Below are 23,054 nucleotides of genomic sequence, written 5' to 3'. Positions count from 1 at the left end.
ATTTCTTTTCTTCTTTTCAATTATCTGAAAAAGAATTTGACACCACCTGAGATTACCAACTAGTTTCCGCAGTGGGAGAGTGGAAATTGATTCTTAGCTGGAGTCTGCTAGACTGGGATCAGATGTGAAACAATTGCCGGACAGCTAAATCAAAACAGGAAGTGCTCTGATATTCATCATTTGTATTTTTATTGATTGTAAAGAATTCCAGTATGTGACAATATAATCTAGAAACATATCTCATGTTTCAAATCCTTTAAATCTATAATGATTAATACTTCACAGCTATGATAACATTATTAATATATATAATTCATTTTTTTTTCAGTTTTTGATCAATACAATCTATAAAGGACAACAGAGAGAGCTCATCAACATTTGCAAACATTTGCATACTCATTTACACATGTGGAACAATTACAGTTAAATGATTTTATCTGCATGTCTACAAATATACCTCTCACTCGACCTCGTATCCAGCATACAGATATGGTTCTATATCTAATAACTTGTTCTCTGTTGATTACAGTTGAGCACTATTTCAACATCCGTGATGAAATGTGTCCAGAAATGTTGTTCAAAATGACCTAATGATGTTGAAAAAATAACAAGTGGCCCAGAGGGCATGTATCACTCACCTGGATCTTTATGACCAACTGTTCTATATCTGTGCATATGTTCCACAGTAGATGCTTAAAGCAATATGACAAATTACTCCATATGGGTTCTGTCCCTTAGTAGTCCAAAACAAGTCACTTGTATATAAGCCTTTAATGGCCAAATATTATGGCTTTTTGGTTAATCACAAGAAGCTGATTAACTATTTTACCAAATCTAACCCCAATGACCTTAAATATCATTATGGGTCCAGCTATTTTTTCACACACTATGTGGGCACCATTAAGGGAACCTTTTGGACAAATATTATGATCCTAAGCCTTTAGCTTAATCAGAAAATGTTCAAAGGTTTAACACTTAAGACTATTGTGACCTTGAATATGGGACAAGGTCATTTCTGTTATCAAATATTACCGGCCATCATTGAGAACCTACTTTGGAATAGTATCACTATCCTAGATGTTTTGGATCATCAGAAAATGTAGTTTAAAGGTTTAACACATTTGACCCCTGTGACCTTGAATATTGGTCAAGGTCATTTCTTTTAGCAAAGTTTGTAGGACACCATAAGAGGAACATAGTAGCCTAATATAATGATTCTAGGCTTTCCGGTATTTGTGGAGAAGTCGTTTAAAGGTTTTAACACATTTGACCTATGTGACCTTGAGTATGGGTCAAGGTCATTTCTTTTTGCAAACTTTGTTGGGCTTTATCAAAGGAACCTTCCAGCCAAATATTATGATTCTAGACCTTCCAGTATTTTGGAAGAAGTTGCTTAAATGTTTTAAAACATTTGACCTCTGTGACCTTTAATATGGGTCAAGGCCATTTCTTTTTGCAAACTTAGTTGGGCTTCATCAGAGGAACCTTCCAACTGAATATGATAACTCTACGCCTTTCGCTTGTTTAAATGAAAAGTTGACGGACGCAGGACGGACGCATGACAGACGACGAACGGACGACGGACCCTGGACTATGGCATAAGCTCACTTGGCCCTTTGGGCCAGGTGAGCTAAAAATCATTCCTTATATTTACATTATAATTACTTAAATTGTATTGGTGAACCTCACCAATATACAGATTAGGCATTTACTATGCTTGTTCGTGGGAGTGACACTGCAGAGAGCCTTTTTTTCACTGGAAATTTCATAGCATGGTCATAGTGAATGACTGTATGAAAATTATTTGTTGTCACTTTATTACATTTTCTGGATCAACTCAGCCATTCATACAATATTCATTTCATTTTGTTCAGTTCTGAATGCAAAAAAAAATTATGAAAGCTCAACGGCAGATGTTTCAATTTAGCAGGTAACTTGGTTTTACTGTATTACAACACAGTGCAATTGCAGTGATCAGGTCATTAATATATTGTTGTTATGCAAAAATAAATGTTATTTTTTCTAATTCTCTTGGTCATACCAAATGTAAATATTCATTTATGGTAACATCGAAAACATGTCCATATTTGGAAATAACGACCTCCAACTACATACACTCCTACATGTAAAGTATAATGTTTATGCATCAGTTAACATCCATGCTAATATTACGAACACATGATCCATACACACATGATCAATATTCAAAATCTATAACACTTTACATATACTTCATACCTATATATGCAAACCTGTCCATATACCACAAAACATCTGACATTGAATCATGTACACTTGTTCCTACTTATAATTAATGCTGAATCTCGAAAAAACAAAAACATACAAGAGATCCCAGAGGGATCTTGGCGCCCACCATTTGAGGATCTGTTTTCAGTTCTTGATGATTTATTTATTTTATTTTGTGTGTTACAGGTGTTGTAAATGTTCATGAACTGGTCTTCATTGAATGTACTCAATGATGGCACATGATATTTTTATTAAGCACCTATTAGCAAATATCATTTGAAAAAGATCCCAAAGTATTATTAGATAGCAGTCAGTTACAGGTGGATAATGGACAATATGCTTGTGCTGTATTACTGTCGACATCCAAGATGGCTGCCTGTGGGCCACCTTGATTTCAAATCAGTCCAAAAAAGGTACAATGCACAACTAGGGACCAAGGGAAACCAATATCTATGAAATATCAGAAGGATCCATCCAGTACTTCCTCAGATATAGCAGTAACAAGATTTTACTCTCAAAATCCAAGATGGCTGCCTGTCAGCCATCTTTATTTCGGATCAGTCAGCAACTTACTGACCAATCCCTTTGACTTTTCTTTGTCAATAAAATATGTTTAAACTAATCAGTCCAAAAAGGTATAATGCACAACTTGGAACCAAAGGGAACCTGCATATGAAATTTGAGAAAGATCCATCCAGTACTTTCCAAGAAATAGCAGTAACAAACTTTTACATTCAAAATCCAAGATGGTCACCTGTCGGCCATCTTGAATTCGAATCAGTCCAAAAAAGGTACAATGCACAACTAGGGACCAAGGGGAAACTGCATATGAAATTTGAGAAAGATCCATCCAGTACTTTCCAAGAAATAGCAGTAACAAACTTTTACTTCCAAAATCCAAGATGGCTGCCTGTCGGCCATCTTGAATTCGAATCAGTCCAAAAAAGGTACAATGCACAACTAGGGACCAAGGGGAAACTGCATATGAAATTTGAGGAAGATCCATCCAGTACTTTCTCAGAAATAGCAGTAACAAACTTTTACTTCCAAAATACAAGATGGCCACCTGTCGGCCATCTTGAATTCGAATCAGTCCAAAAAAGGTTTAATGCACAACTAGGGACCAAGGGGAAACTGCATATGAAATTTGAGAAAGATCCATCCAGTACTTTTCCAGAAATAGCGGTAACAAACTTTTACTTCCAAAATCCAAGATGGCCATCTGTCGGCCATCTTGAATGCGAATCAGTTCAAAAAAGGTACAATGCACAACTAGGGACCAAGGGGAACCTGCATATGAAATTTGAGAAAGATCCATCCAGTACTTTTCCAGAAATAGCGGTAACAAGAATTGTTTACAGACGGACGGACGGACAGACGACGGACCACAGACGCAGGGCGATTTGAATAACCCACCATCTATTTGAATAGATGGTGGGCTAAAAACCACCAAATATCCACTTTCATGTATGTGTGGTACATATATATGTACCACACATACAGGAAGGTGGATATATGTTTTTAATGATCCCATATGAATTAAAAACACATATCCACCTTCCTGTATGTGTGGTACATATGGGAGAATTAAAAACATATATCCACCTTCCTGTATGTGTGGCATATATAGGAGAATTAAAAACATATATCCACCTTCCTGTATGTGTGGTACATATAGGAGAATTAAAAACATATATCCACCTTCCTGTATGTGTGGTACATATGGGATCATTAAAAACATATATCCACCTTCCTGTATGTGTGGCATATATAGGAGAATTAAAAACATATATCCACCTTCCTGTATGTGTGGTACATATAGGAGAATTAAAAACATATATCCACCTTCCTGTATGTGTGGTACATATAGGAGAATTAAAAACATATATCCACCTTCCTGTATGTGTGGTACATATAGGAGAATTAAAAACATATATCCACCTTCCTGTATGTGTGGTACATATAGGAGAATTAAAAACATATATCCACCTTCCTGTATGTGTGGCACATATAGGAGAATTAAAAACATATATCCACCTTCCTGTATGTGTGGTACATATAGGAGCATTAAAAACATATATCCACCTTGATGTATGTGTGGTACATATGGGATCATTAAAAACATTTATCCACCTTCCTGTATGTGTGGTACATATAGGAGAATTAAAAACATATATCCACCTTCCTGTATGTGTGGTACATATGGGATCATTAAAAACATATATCCACCTTCCTGTATGTGTGGTACATATGGGATCATTAAAAACATATATCCACCTTGATGTATGTGTGGTACATATGGGATCATTAAAAACATATATCCACCTTCCTGTATGTGTGGTACATATAGGAGAATTAAAAACATATATCCACCTTCCTATATGTGTGGTACATATGGGATCATTAAAAACATTTATCCACCTTGATGTATGTGTGGTACATATGGGATCATTAAAAACATATATCCACCTTCCTGTATGTGTGGTACATATAGGAGAATTAAAAACATATATCCACCTTCCTGTATGTGTGGCACATATAGGAGAATTAAAAACATATATCCACCTTCCTGTATGTGTGGTACATATGGGATCATTAAAAACATATATCCACCTTCCTGTATGTGTGGTACATATGGGATCATTAAAAACATTTATCCACCTTGATGTATGTGTGGTACATATGGGATCATTAAAAACATATATCCACCTTGATGTATGTGTGGTACATATGGGATCATTAAAAACATATATCCACCTTCCTGTATGTGTGGTACATATAGGAGAATTAAAAACATATATCCACCTTCCTGTATGTGTGTTACATATAGGAGAATTAAAAACATATATCCACCTTCCTGTATGTGTGGTACATATAGGAGAACTAAAAACATATATCCACCTTCCTGTATGTGTGGTACATATAGGAGCATTAAAAACATATATCCACCTTCCTGTATGTGTGGTACATATAGGAGCATTAAAAACATATATCCACCTTCCTGTATGTGTGGTACATATGGGATCATTAAAAACATATATCCACCTTCCTGTATGTGTGGTACATATGGGATCATTAAAAACATATATCCACCTTGATGTATGTGTGGTACATATGGGATCATTAAAAACATATATCCACCTTCCTGTATGTGTGGTACATATAGGAGCATTAAAAACATATATCCACCTTCCTGTATGTGTGGTACATATAGGAGCATTAAAAACATATATCCACCTTCCTGTATGTGTGGTACATATAGGAGCATTAAAAACATCTACATTTACAACAAAGACTCCATTTTATGTAACTGTAAAAACCATAAACAACTGAAAATTGTCAAAAAAAAAAATTTTTTAAATGTAGAAACTTTTTATACTTTTTGTTGTAACTGCTGTTTATATCTCAATCAACTTTTTTTGCTTCAAGTCAAAAGAATAAAAGTCACATATGAAAATGAAAAGTTATCAAGACAATGACTATTAACCAAAGAAACTATAGTGTCTATTTCTGATGTGCAAACTGTCAGTGATCGTGTGAGACCACACATTAATGGACACCAACCAAAGGTCACAGTATTCTCCATAGAGTCCACATATATGGTGTAAATGACACAATCGATTTCCTGGACAAAGGAAAGTGACAAAGTCTACAACCATGTTGACCAAATCAATTTTATCACGTATCTAATCGTGAATAACTCTGAAATGTCATTATACATATCTCTTGATTAAAATGGTCATCCTCAAACTTTTTTTATTGACTCCATATTTGGTATGTATACATTTAAGACATGGATTATATTACGATAATATTTTCTATGGTCTGAAAAGCAATCTTCACTGAAGGTGCATGTGCATTTAAACAATTTTTTGTTCCTTCTTTTTTTAATGTGTATACATTTATTCCGAAAGTTCAATATATTTAGACAACTATCACGTTATTCTACGTTCCATACCTGTAAAAGTGTAATTAGTTTATTCGTTTGTTTGTTTGGTGGATTTATCACCCTATTAAGAGCTAGCGACATTTTGATGTAGGGTCTCCTTGTAGTAACCAGTGGCTACCTCACTGAACAACATATGGGAGGCCTGTCGCATGCAGTCAGGGTAAAGTGTGTTGTTCATGGTTACAACCATTCTGACAAAACGATGTTTCATAAGTCTCCTTCCCATTCTACAATGTAGAGCTAATTTTCCAGACGGTCTAAACAAGCGAGATGTAATTCTATATCATATTTTTATAAACAAGGTAATGTAGAATGACTTCATGGGTACTACCTTTCATAGTCTTAATTTAAGACATTGCTTGAAAGGTTTAAAATTTCAAAAGATTTAAATCAAAATACATATACCGGAAGTTCTTATTTCTAAAGTCTTATTCATCGCATATTTAACCTATGATAACATAACTCATTCCTACTGATCCTTGAACTAGTCACATGCCTTATTTGTCCTTTGATAACACCTTCCCTACTACTGATCCTTGAACTAGTCACATGCCTTATTTGTCCTTTGATAACACCTTCCCTACTACTGATCCTTGAACTAGTCACATGCCTTATTTGTCCTTTGATAACACCTTCCCTACTACTGATCCTTGAACTAGTCACATGCCTTATTTGTCCTTTGATAACACCTTCCCTACTACTGATCCTTGAACTAGTCACATGACTTATTTGTCCTTTGATAACACCTTCCCTACTACTGATCCTTGAACTAGTCACATGACTTATTTGTCCTTTGATAACACCTTCCCTACTACTGATCCTTGAACTAGTCACATGCCTTATTTGTCCTTTGATAACACCTTCCCTACTACTGATCCTTGAACTAGTCACATGACTTATTTGTCCTTTGATAACACCTTCCCTACTACTGATCCTTGAACTAGTCACATGACTTATTTGTCCTTTGATAACACCTTCCCTACTACTGATCCTTGAACTAGTCACATGCCTTATTTGTCCTTTGATAACACCTTCCCTACTACTGATCCTTGAACTAGTCACATGACTTATTTGTCCTTTGATAACACCTTCCCTACTACTGATCCTTGAACTAGTCACATGACTTATTTGTCCTTTGATAACACCTTCCCTACTACTGATCCTTGAACTAGTCACATGACTTATTTGTCCTTTGATAACACCTTCCCTACTACTGATCCTTGAACTAGTCACATGACTTATTTGTCCTTTGATAACACCTTCCCTACTACTGATCCTTGAACTAGTCACATGACTTATTTGTCCTTTGATAACACCTTCCCTACTACTGATCCTTGAACTAGTCACATGACTTATTTGTCCTTTGATAACACCTTCCCTACTACTGATCCTTGAACTAGTCACATGACTTATTTGTCCTTTGATAACACCTTCCCTACTACTGATCCTTGAACTAGTCACATGCCTTATTTGTCCTTTGATAACACCTTCCCTACTACTGATCCTTGAACTAGTCACATGCCTTATTTGTCCTTTGATAACACCTTCCCTACTACTGATCCTTGAACTAGTCACATGACTTATTTGTCCTTTGATAACACCTTCCCTACTACTGATCCTTGAACTAGTCACATGACTTATTTGTCCTTTGATAACACCTTCCCTACTACTGATCCTTGAACTAGTCACATGCCTTATTTGTCCTTTGATAACACCTTCCCTACTACTGATCCTTGAACTAGTCACATGACTTATTTGTCCTTTGATAACACCTTCCCTACTACTGTTCCTGAATTTTGTGACATACCATATTTGTCCTATAATGGCCCATCTCCTTACTTTACTGATCCTCAATTTTGTGCCATACCATATTTGTCCTATGATGACACATCTCCCTATTTCACTGATCCTTAATTTTGTGACATACCCTATTTGTCCTATAATGGCCCATCTCCTTACTTTACTGATCCTCAATTTTGTGACATACCATATTTGTCCTATGATGACACATCTCCCTATTGCACTGATCCTTAATTTTGTGACATACCATATTTGTCCTATGATGACACATCTCCCTATTTCACTAATCCTTAATTTTGTGACATACCATATTTGTCCTATGATGACACAGGGTTAGAAAAATCCACTCGTCCGCTTGTCTAGATGTGTCAAAGCTACTTGCGGGCGAGTGATTTGTTTCAGCTACTTGTCCGGCGGGCGAGTGAAATTTGTAGGTCTGAGTATTGAATATTCCATAATAAATCATGTTTATCAACTTAAACACTCTTAAAACTAATTCAAATCCACTGATAGTCAATCAAATACATTGATGTAGTATCCTTGTTTACACCACGTGTCAAGACTCGGGCTGATCCAGACTACGCGAAAACCTATTACGCCACCACAAATGTTGTAGACAAGGTTGTTTTGTGTACGTAGTTACTGTCAAAAAGTCAATGTTCTCGCTTGCGTTAACAGTGAATTAAATATGAGTAAAACAATAAAATCCAATGAATATTGGATTTGGGCAAGTGAATTTCAAGTTTCACTTGCCTGACAGACGAGTAGCTGAAAATATTTTTTTCTAGCCCTGTGACACACACTTCCCTACTACTGTACCTTGATCTAGTGACATACCGTATTTGTCCTATAATGACACACACTTCCCTACTACTGTACCTTGATCTAGTGACATACCGTATTTGTCCTATAATGACACACACTTCCCTACTGCTGTACCTTGATCTAGTGACATACCGTATTTGTCCTATAATGACACACACTTCCCTACTACTGTACCTTGATCTAGTGACATACCGTATTTGTCCTATAATGACACACACTTCCCTACTACTGTTCCTTGATTTTGTGACATACCGTATTTGTCCTATGGTCACACATCTTCCTACCAGTGATCTTTGATTTAGATGCATACTGTGTTTTTCCTACCCGTAAATCAAGAGGGCTAACATATACACTCTCACCTCAAGTACACAGACATGAAATATTATTTATTGTTAACTTTATGAATATGACATTACAAACAAATTTTCCCCCCTTTTTTCTATACATGGGTTTACTGTCGAATAAATAAGGTCATACCTGTCAGACCTTGTCACAATGTTATAACTGAAGACATTATTGGGGTCAGAGTAAGAAGAGATGTTCAAAATGTGTTTCCTACAGTTATGGGTGATAAGCTTCATTGTCATGTAGGGCCCATTATGCATAAGTGTTTCTGTCATAAATTGGTGCTGCTGTCTTGGCTGAAAACGAACAGTGATAATGGCAAGACATCAACCCATACATCATAAATACACTGTCTTTTTCACTTAGATAGGAAGCTCTCTTCTATGTTTGGAAATTTTCTACGTATTCTGCTTTTATGTTTCAAAATCAATGACATTATTAGATTGATTGATTTATCTATTAAAAAGTCCTCCATATTTTTAACATGATCATAATAACAGGTTATCCCTAATGATGTTGAGTTGTCATAACTTCTGATTTCTCTTCAGAAAATTAATGTATGTATCAGCCCAGGAGCATAGCATAATTACCTCTTGCTCAGAATCAGGGGTGGGCTTATTACAGAATAATGTAAAAAGCATTAGCATTTACTGAACAGATATATATTTGGGTGGGTTTATTCTTACTGCCAGATGTATACAATCATGAAAAAGACACTATGAGCTTCCTCAATCATCTTAAGAAACCATATGATGCTGTCTGGCTGTACACATACAGGCTCTATGATTACCTATCCTCAGTTGAAATGATGAGAATTTCTGGTGCTTATGTTGTCTAGGTAGTAAGGTTCTCTACAATATGACAAAGTTGTTCGTAATATCCTCTGGCTACAGGACCACTTCCTTGCTATTTCTTTTATTGTAAATAATACACACAATAATTACACTTCACATGTTGTAAATCACTTACATTTTGTGCTGTATTTATTTTTGCGTTCATATGTAAGGACAGCCAATTGCGAATTTAAAATTCTCACAATTATTTGCATAAATCTCTTAATGAAGTCCTTGTTATTCTATCTTTACCTTGTTTTTATTTCTGTTTACACTTCGGTTGAATTGAATCATAACATCACAAACAAATCTGCTAGACCTATGTTCCTTTCAAATTCAGACTTCTTTAGAATCCTGTACTGTTAAATGACAACCACATATTGCTGCCATGTTAGATATTTTGGTGTTGGAAAGGTGTTAAAATATTTACAATGACAAAGTTTATGATATGCACAATATCTATTTTATTGAATTACAAAATAAACAGTAGGAAAACCGTGAAAGATGTTACTGCTGGAACGAGTACGATATAATTAGTATAAACACATCATGAAACCTAACCCTAACACTAGACAATAAGTAAGGCCCATTGAAGTCCTGTCATTTTACCTTGAAAACAACTCATTTCACTCTTCAAACATAAAAGCATATGGAGTGTTCATGTTTGTTTCTTTTGTACATGTACTAGACTGTACTCACAAATCTGTCTACAAAGGTGTGAAATAAAGCTTTCCTGAAATCTAGGTGATTTACAGTATTTAGAGTATATGTGACCTCTGTGAATTTAATTCCATTCAGGTCAGAAGATATTTCAAAATTAATTATATGTTCATTCAGAAGTGCTTTATATATTCTAAAGGAAAGTTCTCTTTAGCTCTATTGGTAGAGTGAAAGACTTGCAGGTTAAACTCTCTGTGGAGGCACACTATTCCTTTCCTGCTATATTAGGTGCAAGTGACTACTACAAGTGAAAGTAGAGAGACCCAGATGGATTAGAAAGGGGAATAATGTAGCAAGTTTTAACTTTACATATGGACCCCTTCAAGCATCATACCAGAGGGAATTTCCCGTTAGCTTGATAGATAGAGCAGTAGATTTGTCAGCCATCAGGTTTAATCCCTGACAGAGGACTGTTACTTCTTCAATGAAATATTTTTCTAGTACTTTGATCTAGCATCCCACAACCTTCTAGAAACCATCTGTAATACGGCAACATGTGTCGAACAGTCCAGTGGCTAGTCTGTAATAGACAAGTATGTGTCTTACATGGCCAGTGACCAGTCTGTAATAAGCCAACATGTGTCTAATACAACCAGTGACCAGTCTGTAATAAGCAAGCATGTGCTAACATGACCAGTGTCCAGTCTGTAATAAGCCAACATGTGTCTAATACAACCAGTGACCAGTCTGTAATAAGCAAGCATGTGCTAACATGACCAGTGTCCAGTCTGTAATAAGCAAGCATGTGCTAGCATGACCAGTGTCCAGTCTGTAACAAGCAAGCATGTGCTAACATGACCAGTGACCAGTCTGTAATAAGCAAGCATGTGCTAACATGACCAGTGTCCAGTCTGTAATAAGTCAACATGTGCCTAACTTGGGAAGTGACCAGTCTGTAATAAGCAAGCATGTGCTAACATGACCAGTGTCCAGTCTGTAATGAGCAAGCATGTGCTAACATGACCAGTGACCAGTCTGTAATAAGCCAACATGTGTCTAACTTGGCAAGTGACCAGTCAGTTATAAGCCAACATGTGCTAACATGACCAGTGTCCAGTCTGTAATAAGTCAACATGTGCCGAACTTGGGAAGTGACCAGTCTGTAATAAGCAAGCATGTGCTAACATGACCAGTGTCCAGTCTGTAATAAGCAAGCATGTGCTAACATGACCAGTGACCAGTCTGTAATAAGTTAACATGTGTCAAACTTGGCAAGTGACCAGTCTGTAATAAGCCAACATGTGTCTAAAACAACCAGTGACCAGTCTGTAACAAGCAAGCATGTGCTAACATGACCAGTGACCAGTCTGTAATAAGCAAGCATGTGCTAACATGACCAGTGTCTTATCTGTAATAAGTCAACATGTGCCTAACTTGGGAAGTGACCAGTCTGTAATAAGCAAGCATGTGCTAACATGACCAGTGTCCAGTCTGTAATAAGCAAGCATGTGCTAACATGACCAGTGACCAGTCTGTAATAAGCCAACATGTGTCTAACTTGGGAAGTGACCAGTCAGTTATAAACCAACATGTGCTAACAAGACCAGTGTCCAGTCTGTAATAAGCAAGCATGTGCTAACATGACCAGTGACCAGTCTGTAATAAGCCAACATGTGTCTAACTTGGCAAGTGACCAGTCTGTTATAAGCAAGCATGTGTCTAAAACAACCAGTGACCAGTCTGTAACAAGCAAGCATGTGCCAACATGACCAGTGACCAGTCTGTAACAAGCAAGCATGTGCTAACATGACCAGTGTCCAGTCTGTAATAAGTCAACATGTGCCTAACTTGGGAAGTGACCAGTCTGTAATAAGCAAGCATGTGCTAACATGACCAGTGTCCAGTCTGTAATAAGCAAGCATGTGCTAACATGACCAGTGACCAGTCTGTAATAAGCCAACATGTGTCTAACTTGGCAAGTGACCAGTCTGTAATAAGCAAGTATGTACTAACATGACCAGTGACCAGTCTGTAATAAGAAAGCACGTGCTAACATGACCAGTGTCAAGTCTGTAATAAGCAAGCATGTGCTAACATGACCAGTGTCTTATCTGTAATAAGTCAACATGTGTCTAACTTGGCAAGTGACCAGTCTGTAATAAGCAAGCATGTGCTAACATGACCAGTGACCAGTCTGTAATAAGCCAACATGTGTCTAACATAGCTATTGGTTATTGTATTTCTGATCGCAAAAACACATTAAGAAATGCATGAAGTTGCATGAAGCAATACTTTGTGATAAATTCTAAAACACCACAGTTTGCCAGCCCATCTAAATCCTTATCCATTTAACCCCTCGCAGACCTATAGATGTTCTGGCAACACAACATGACATTAATCACATTGATTGAGCAGTAAGTATCAAAATTTAAATACATTTCTATCACAAAACTTTTACTGTTAATGGTAAAATCTATTCACCGATTGGATTATCATTCTGTACAATTATTAAGATTCCATGCACCTAGTAATGAGGAAGTGTGAATGTGCTATTATATGGCTGTAAGACTAGAAATAATTTATTTTTCATTCAGTTTAATGTACAGATTGATTTTTCCCCACTTTCCTTTGGGACAAACTTTGCCTATTGCATTAAATGTCATGGAACCATATAAAATGAAAGCTGAAACCTGGTGATAATATAGTAATGACTACCGAATCTTCGGAGTGGATTTGCATTGATGAGTGGTAACCAGCTGTAACTTTGTGAACGATCTTTTACATCATTTCTCTTCTTGTGGTTGACAAAGACGCACAATATGCAAATAACATATACCCAGGTAATATACATATATATCACACACAAGATGTAATGAAATCTACTTCATTGTTTGGTGCTACCCTGCTCTGAAGATCATTATACCACAGTTACAACAGTCTGTAAATTAATTTTTATTTGAAATAACAAAAAAATAAAAAAAATATTCTCACACACATTGATTTGACAAAGTTAGAAAACAACTTGCCTAATTTATTTATATGAAAAACAACGAAATAAAAACAAATATGAAACAGAAACAGAAAAAACAATAACACAAGACAGGTTCTAGTTGACCTTCACAATCGCTATCATACACTACAAGTATAACATAGTTATACATACAGCATGTAAATAGAGTCATGTTACGAAGCAAAATCCGTATGAGAATGTAACAACAAAATTCTGATTCAAATAGACAGTAACACGAGGTTGTGAGCTTGTGGTGCATCGTAGTTACAAATTTAGACACTGAAAAAGTCTACTTTCAAATCAAAAATTTTTCAGTTGTTACCTTTCACATATAATGAAATGAATGAGAGTATTGGTTTGTCTAAATTCAACAACAAAAATTATTGTCAGATACTATTCTTATTAACTAAGTAATTGTCACATAGCAAGTTCAAACCTTGTTTGATACTTGAAAAATAATGATAAATTTTTTAAGTATATTTAACAACACTACACAAAAATGGGGGTCATTCAAAGAGAAAACTATTGAAGTATATAAAAAGGTCATCAAATGTATGAAATATGTCATTTTATCATGAGTACAATACACACTCTGTGCTATGAATGTAAGAGTCATTCAGCCATGGTTATCTTATCCATATATATACAGGGATGACCTCCATTTTTGTAGACCCTGACTGGTGACAAGACACATATAATAAGACACTTGTTTCACCTCATCTAAAATCATATGATAACATCATACTACACAGAGACTCATAGAACTGTACTAACAGGTGATTCAAACCATTGTGTGAGAAAGTAAAGGCATTTTATCTATTTATAGAACTGAAACGGCAACAATCAGTTTCACTTACCATAGACCTAAAAGAATGTCTTCCCAAACATAAATTCACAATAAAAAGAGGCCAACAAGACCTGTATCACTCATTTATTTCATTTACTATCTGAACTCTATCTGCAAAATTCATACCAAATGATCAAAAACCATTTTTCACTTTATAGTGACATCAATAACACTTGTTGATATCATGTTAGTATTTGATCTGCTGATACTGTGAAGTGATACCAGAGTCTCTGTTACTCAGAGGACTCAGAGGAAACCATCTGTTACTCAGAGGACTCAAAGGAAACCCTCTGTTTCTCAGAGGACTCAGAGGAAACCTGGCACAAAATATATTACCAGTAATCAAAGATGAAAATATGTCTATGTCTCAACAATGGAGAAATCTTTAAAATGCATAAAATGTAAATCAAGTCTCGCAATGACATCTGGTACAAGCTGTGGCTTTTAAAAATCATCGCTTAAGTTGGTCTCCTTGATGTAGCACTTAAAATTTCCACTAGAATGTTCTTGGCCTTTTTTCTCAACCATAAATATTCCTCAATAGTATATAAGATGAAATGGTGCTTTGTTTTCAAGGTTAAACATTTGTGAATAGATCTAATACTTCCATTTTAAGTCTACTTCATTACCTTGTATTTTGGTGTTTTGTTTATAGCAACACAAACAAACATTTCTGCGAAGGGCAAGTAAGCTAAAAATATGGACAGCGGGTTAATCAAGTATGAAAAGTGGCATGGTTCAGATCTAGGCTTAAACCAAATGCTGGACATCTTTAGAATCAGTGATCCTTTTAATAAAGTTGATGTAGTTAACAAACCTTCCACATGTAAGATTATAAACAATGGCAGACACTATTTCACTTTTTCCAGGATGGAGTAAAATAGTGACAATTGTAACAAGAACTCATGCCTGCTCCACAAAACTCTGAATAACTCATGTCTGCTCCACAAAACTCTCAATAACTCATGCCTGCTCCACAAAACTCACAATAACTCATGTCTACTCCACAAAACTCACAATAACTCATGTCTGCTCTATACAACTCTGAATAACTCATGTCTGATCCACAAAACTCTCAATAACTCATGTCTACTCCACAAAACTCACAATAACTCATGTCTGCTCTATACAACTCTGAATAACTCATGTCTGATCCACAAAACTCTCAATAACTCATGCCTGCTCCACAAAACTCACAATAACTCATGTCTACTCCACAAAACTCACAATAACTCATGTCTGCTCTATACAACTCTGAATAACTCATGTCTGATCCACAAAACTCTCAATAACTCATGTCTACTCCACAAAACTCACAATAACTCATGTCTGCTCTATACAACTCTGAATAACTCATGCCTGATCCACAAAACTCTCAATAACTCATGCCTGCTCCACTAAACTCCCAATTACTCATGTCTGCTCCACAAAACTCACAATAACTCATGTCTGCTCCATAAAACTCCTAATAACTCATGCCTGCTCCACTAAACTCCAAATAACTCATGACTGCTCCATAAAACTCCTAATAACTCATGTCTGCTCCATAAAACTCCTAATAACTCATGCCTGCTCCACTAAACTCCAAATAACTCATGCCTGCTCCACAAAACTCCCAACAACTCATGCCTGCTCTACTAAACTCACAATAACTCATGTCTGCTCCATAAAACTCACAATAACTCATGTATGCTCCACTAAACTCCTAATAACTCATGCTTGCTCCATAAAACTCTCAATACCTCTTTCCTGCTCCACAAAACTCTCAATACCTCTTTCCTGCTCCACAAAACTCTCAATAACTCATGCTTGATCCACAAAACTCCCACTAACTCATGCCTGACCACAAAACTCTCAATAAGCTTGCTTTATGGAGCAGGATTAGCCACTAACATTAATGATAAGAGTTTAAACAAAATATTGTTAACGCTGAAAAGAAATTAAACCTTCACAAAACCAAAAGGAAATCAATTTTCTTTTGAACAGTGTTTTAAATGCTTACCTATGACAGTAGTAGTCCCTAGAGGTGCCACTAATGAGGCCGGGGCAAATCCATAGGCAGAGAAGTTCCCGATCTCACCAAAACCCATCAAGGCAACACCCACCCACCACAGTGGATCTTTGGTGTAGTGTATGGCATCTACTCGCAGTTCATTTCTCATGTGAGCATATTTCTGTAAATAGTAAACTCTCATTATATATTTATTATAACTGACAGTCACACAGGTAATACATATTAGTCCTGAAGCTTGCTTCAACAGATAACAAGGTATATGTAGCATCTTGTAGTCAGCAGAAAATCCTTCTAACACAGGAACAAATTAATCTCATTATTTCATCACTATTTTGTCAATATTTTACCATTATTTACATGTCTTACTGGCATCAGGAGAAAACCTAGCTATTTATGTAAAATGTTCTTGTTGGGATTGTGATCACGAAATTAGTGACCTGATTTTTACACTGCAATGTTAAAAGTAACCAAAAATTCATATATTGAAGAGATTATATTGCGCCCGTTTAGAAGGTACATGTACCATGAAAATCAACTTAGAAATAAAATCTGCTTAGTGATGATGTTCTAATCCAACATGGTAGAAACATTAATCTATTCCAGAGGTAATGCTGGTTAGAATATACACCAAGTTTCATGACAAAAAATCAATTTTGGAAAAGAAATAAAGTCTTTACACACAGACGCTCATGGTAATGATACTAAAATTCCATTATTTTCACAATTCTTTTGACCACAGAAGGTGAAAACGCAACTTTGTATGAAAGTTATCTTTATAACTATAGTATACTATTTTCTTGCCAATCAAGACAAAAAATGACAACTGTAGACAAAACATCCTCTACTCATATTTGCAGCAACTTTTGACAGCCAACATTAAGTTTCATGACTGTGAGAGAAAAAAAACCCAAATAAATATGTATTCAATAATGATACCACATTTCCACAATATCAATGTTTACTGGTACAATGACCCTGTTTTTCATCCCAAATTTGCAAACATCCATGTGATGTTTGATGTGGAGATAATTGAAAATGAAGTTTCTATGTAATGAAGATGCATTTAGGGATATCTACACATGTGACAGGCAAAAAACTTGCTCATTTCATTGGATGGATATATTAATACTGGGCATAATTGTAACAAATAGATTATCTAATGTTTTTACAATATCCCTTTTTGTGTAGCTAATCTGGTTATGCTGAAAGCTAACAAGTATAAAAACATAGAGAATCAATGTCCTCAGCTTACAATACCAATTATAACAAAGGAAGTCTTCGTTACTGCATTAAATATTCATATATATTCACACTCGAGCAGAGCATTCCTATTATTCATATATCAGCAATGTCTTGATATAACCAGGCACAAATCAATGTATCAAATATACAGACAAAAAGTCACACACACACTTCCTTATAAAGGTACCAGTAACAAAATATATTTGTGATAAAATATACATTCACAGTGCAGGGCTCTCGATCTGCCAGATTTGGGGCCGAATATTCCCAATGCAAAATAGTATCTTTTTTCCCAATCTAGGCCCAAGTTTTTTCAATTCTAAGGAAAACGCCGCTATTTTTCCAAATTCTAAGGGTCCTGGGCCCCAGTCCCAAAATTGGGTGCGAGAGCCCTGCAGTGTTTCTTTTTATTTGATATTCTGCAAAAGAACTCTGTTTGTAAAAGACACTTTGAGTAACAGGGAAAAAAAACAAGAAAATGTGATTCTGTTTCAACAGTTTATGTATACATATCCTTTTTCAATACTTTCCATTGATAAATCTGGATAAACCAGATTGTGAAGCATTGTATTTTGTTTATACCTGAAGATTCAGAGACACGCTAATGAGAAGGTTTCCTCCAATAGCAAGCAGGCATCCAGCTAGCAAATTCTGTAAATATAAACAAGACATATTCAACATTTGATTGTAGGTGACATTATGCATATAATGCTAAACTTAACTCAAAATAGTAATTACATCAAAAGTTCATCATCAGAACTTTAACAAATGCTAATGTCACATTTGAGGACATTTTAGAACAGTCTATGAAAACTTACTGTGATTTTTCTTGTAATTGCTTATATGACCCATTTACCATTTTGGTCTATTGTGAAAAAACAAATTAAAACAGGAGAGTTTATAAGCATTACTAATAATGGTCAACATTGTGGGTTAAGTTTTACTACGATGTACAAAATATATCTTAATTTCAAAGACTAGTGTGCAATATACAAAGATCATATTGAAAATGCAAGTTTAAGGGACAGTACTGCAAACAATACAAATACTTTTAACTTGTGCATGATCAAAGTCTGATTTGTATTACCAAGAGGCCTAATGGGCTTGCATTGATCAAGTGTCAACTGTTCTTTGCAAACACAATTGTGACATACAAAGTTGATCAATGTCAGATTTGTTTGACAGTTACATACTTTTTAAAAGGAAGGCACATACATACATGGTATCAAAGTTCTATACCATTTCAGTTTTCTGGAAGTTGTTTGATAAATTGATCCCTGTGACCTTAACATTGTGTCAAGGTCACTTGTTTGAACAAACTTTGTCATTTCATCTAAGCATGTAAGTATGTAACCGATTCGATATCAGTCCCTGTGTCTCGTTGGTATTCAAAAGATTTTTGAAAGATTTAAACACTATGTGACCTTGAAGTTGGCCAAGATTATTCATTTGAGCAAACATAATAGCCCTTAATTCTAGCATGCCACAAGCTCTCTATCAGGACCCTGGACCTAGTTATAGAGAAGAGGTAGCTAAAAGATTTTAAAACATTTGATCCCTGTGACCTTGAATGTGGATCAAGGTCATTCGTTTGAAAGAGACTACTGAACTTCATCCCAGCAGGCGACATTATTCTGGGACATTGAGAAGTCATTTATATGGAAAAGTTGGCACCAGATAATACTCACAAGCAATAGATGAGATACAATTCATGCCAAAATATCAAATTTCAACCCTCAAAGATATAACAGTTACTGCACACAAAGTCAGACTGGGTTAATTCAAAGAAATAAGATATTTTTAAGACTGATACATTTGTGATGCATATCCAAAACCTCCTCCCCACCCCCTCAAACCTTTTCTTACATTATTTTGGGTACACCTTACTCATACACAAAACAGAAATACTCGTAACAAAATCCAAATCCTCCTACATCTCTAGAACTTGTGTCTGTCACTTACTTTGATAAATCTTATCCCAACAGTGCTTTTATGTAACATATGTACATCAAAATGGAGACACTGAAAGTTAAAACATCACATGTAAGCTGTAGGTTTACCTCTATGTTATTAATGCTGAATATCCACTCTGGGTTTTTCTCTAATCTGTCTGACTTCATTTTCGGCTTCCAACATTAATCAGTCTACACAGTCATTCTATCACCATCAATATTCAAATGAAGGCTTTAGATATTACACAACAATATCAGAACATGTTCATGCATAACGGCATGTTAAAATCATAAACCAGTACATCGTGATATCACATTGTTCAATGTACATACTGGGAAGTTTATATATATATATATATATGTGTGTTATACCTGTGTGCACATTGATATGTTTATTTAAGGTATTTTAAAGCTTACAATTAGTGTGCATTTTGAAAATAATTAGGTATAACACCATCAATTACCTTTTTTATTGATAAGTTTATTTAAGGTATTTTAAAGCTTACAATTAGTGTGCATTTTGAAAATAATTAGATTTGGTGTTACCGTCGAAAAGGGACTTCCGGTCAAGGTCTCTGATTCCTTCAGGGACCTCGGCGCGCCAGGTGGCGTCGTTGGTGGGGGCCGCTTTGACTCCGGAACTGTGCCTTCGGGTATAGGGTCAGGGGCCACAGACTTTTTGTCAGGATTGTCTGTGGCTACGGGGATTAGTGACACTTGAGTTCACTAATCCTGGTGTCAGCGCGGGGTCTGTTTTCCCACCCTCACAGACTTCTGGCTCTGGGACATTCCGTCCCTATCCAGATTTCCCAGTGCAGAGTTTCCCAGGGGGTTTTCCCCCAAGGGTTTGGGGCTTCAGGCCAGGAGTCCGGTTTCCGGTCTCCCTTTCCCCCGGGCTCAGGGAGTAGGGGTGCCTGCCGGCACTTATTCCTGGGTCGCCCAGGCCAACCTGCGGATGGTTTTGGGTACCAACAGTTACTCAGCAGTTACGGGCTTAGCCCGTACATGTCTGGGTTTCCACCTGGTGGGAGTGGCGGTTCATCCTGGTCCTTTGGACAGGGTGTCCAGCCCCAGACTCAGGCAGGCCATCTTGGCCAGTTCTGGGGTCACTCCCGGCCCGCTGGACCGTTCCCATTCCCTCAGGGGTTTGGGTTTTTACCCCATGGGTCTTCACTCGTGGAACCCATAGGGGTTGGTCTCTCCTCTAGGAGATGTTAAAGCAGTGCGGAATCCCCCCAATGTTCTGCTACTTCGGGGGCCTTGTTGGCCGGTCCTATAAAGGTTTGCCAGACCTTAAGGACTTCCGCCTCCAGCGCGGACCCGTCGGTCTCCTGTTCCCAGGGGTCGGCTTCGGGTCTCCGACCCAAGCCTACAGCTACGGCTGTTGGTCGCGCTGCGTCCAAATGCCATAAAGAGGAGTTCCCCTCTGCGGAGATGGCTCCTCTGGCGGCCCCTGTTCCTCCCAAGGGGACTTCGGTCTCTATTGAAGAGGAGATGGACATCAAGGGTGCGGGCTCGGCAGAGGAAGACGATGTCATACATCTTTCTCCTGGGCCAAGAGGGTTCACAAGGGGAAGATGGCCCTGAGACTGCTGAAGCCGAGGCTCAGCATGTGCTTTCTGGGATGCGGGTCCTCCGGGCCAACATCTCCCGGATTCTCAGGGCGGAGGTTTGCCCACCGCCTCAGCATCGTCGGCGCCTGAATCCACCATCCTTCTGGGTTCCCTGGTGGCTCCTCGGGCTTCCGTTCGCTCAGATCGGTCTCTGCCAGAAGGCAATATCATGTCTTCGGTTCTGGCCACGGCCCGGGCTCCGGTTTTAGAGAAGGACTCCTTCTCTACCCGTGCTCCCGGGTTTGTCGGTCTGCAGCTCAGTGTTGTGAATTGTCGGAGGCTTCAACTTCCGACTATGCCACACATGATGGGCAGCTGGCCTCTCAACCAGCACAGCTGGAGTTGAGACAGCTGGCTGCCTGGCCCGGCAAATCAGTGGACCAGGTGGTGCTCGATCCCAAAGAGCACCACAGGATGGAGAGAATGTTGCACCTCTCCATCCAAGTTCTGTCATACATAGACGTCCTGACAGTTTGTCTATACAGGGTATCCGATTTGCCTGAGTGTCGGTTATCCGAGACAGAACAGCCGACATACAGGACACGGCAACCTTGCAGGTTCTCTGCTCGTCAATGCCGTGTTGGCTAGGCAGTTTTCAGTTCTGAAAATCCGCCCAGTCCAGTAACCCTACCGTTTCCGCTTGTTGAATGCCCCCTTCTAGGGCTCTACCCTGTTCAGGGGAGCTCTTCCTTGGGTTCAGAAGGATATGAAGGAGGACTCGGTCATCTCAGCACTTCTGGTGAAGAGGTTTCAGGCTGAGAAGGCCAGTGCCTCGCAGGGGTCAGTGCCTCCTAAGAAGAAGGCGAAGTCTTCGGCTGCTCAGTTTTCTGCACAGCCCAAGTCCCAACCTCACTTCAACGGCAACAAGTGGAAGGGTAGGAAGGGTAAGAAACCTCCTGGGGGCAAGAAGAAGGGTTCCTGACTATTTCTGCTTCTTGGCCGCGAAAGGCGAAGGGTATGGCCGGGTGGACGGTGGTTCTCCTTTCCCGGGCTCATGTCCTTCTCCCGCAGGCTCAGGCTCCGGGTGGGCAGACGATTCTCTGGTCTGGCAGGGGCTCAATCTGCCCCATCCGGAACTCCCTGTGGGCGGACGTCTCTCTGCTTTCCTTTCCCAGTGGCAGGATATTACAGATGACGCTTGGGCTTTTGTCGGTGGTCAGGGAGGGTCTAGGTATTCCCCTTCTTCAGGATTCGTCCCTCGCCTCCTGGCCGTTTTTGTTTCTTTCCTCCTCCCAGGGATTCAGAAAGGGCACGGGTGCTCCAGGAGGAAGTAGGGACCATGCTGCCAAGGCAGAGATGCCCTTGGGGCTCACGACAGCTCCTTTGGTGTTCACCAAGTTGCTGCTGGTGTTTCCTTCACTCACGCAGATAGACGTCCACATCTATTTCGACGACTCCCTCATGCCTCTTTTGGTGTGGGAATCGTTAGTGAAGGACACTCGTCTGGTCCTGAAACTCTTGCTCAGAGTCGGCTTCATTCCTTCCAGAGAGAAGTCAGAGGTTCCTTCATATTAGGACTTCTTCTTCCTGGGGAACCATTTTGACATGGTTCGGGGCTTAGCCCTTCCACCTCTGGAGAAGTTTGAGAAGGTCAGGGCTCTGGCTCTGACTTTCATCACTTGGTCGCTTGTCCAGGTACATTGGTTCCTCAGTTTTCTGGGGTATCTCAACTCCTTGGCATATGTGGTCCCCCTAGGGAGGATTCACATCGACCTCT

General features: G+C 38.1%; 1 protein-coding gene across 1 annotated transcript in view; it reads right to left on the bottom strand.

Moving 5' to 3' along the window:
* The window catches only part of LOC132557641 (NIPA-like protein 2), a 45,249-nt gene extending 25,357 nt beyond the window's left edge, over positions 1–19,892 (bottom strand). Inside the window, exons 1-3 of the mRNA XM_060222161.1 lie at positions 19,833–19,892; positions 18,355–18,423; positions 16,519–16,690 (exon numbers count right to left, since the gene is read on the bottom strand). Coding sequence (XP_060078144.1) covers positions 16,519–16,690; positions 18,355–18,423; positions 19,833–19,892 — 301 coding nt within the window. The remainder of the gene's footprint in view (positions 1–16,518; positions 16,691–18,354; positions 18,424–19,832) is intronic.
* Positions 19,893–23,054: the final 3,162 nt, after the last annotated feature.

Source organism: Ylistrum balloti, unplaced genomic scaffold (genome assembly GCF_031769215.1).
Source record: "Ylistrum balloti isolate Yb309-2 unplaced genomic scaffold, AGI_CSIRO_Ybal_v1 Utg370706, whole genome shotgun sequence".
In the NCBI taxonomy this organism is placed as follows: Eukaryota; Metazoa; Mollusca; class Bivalvia; order Pectinida; family Pectinidae; genus Ylistrum; species Ylistrum balloti.
This window is presented reverse-complemented; position numbering and strand designations above follow the sequence as displayed.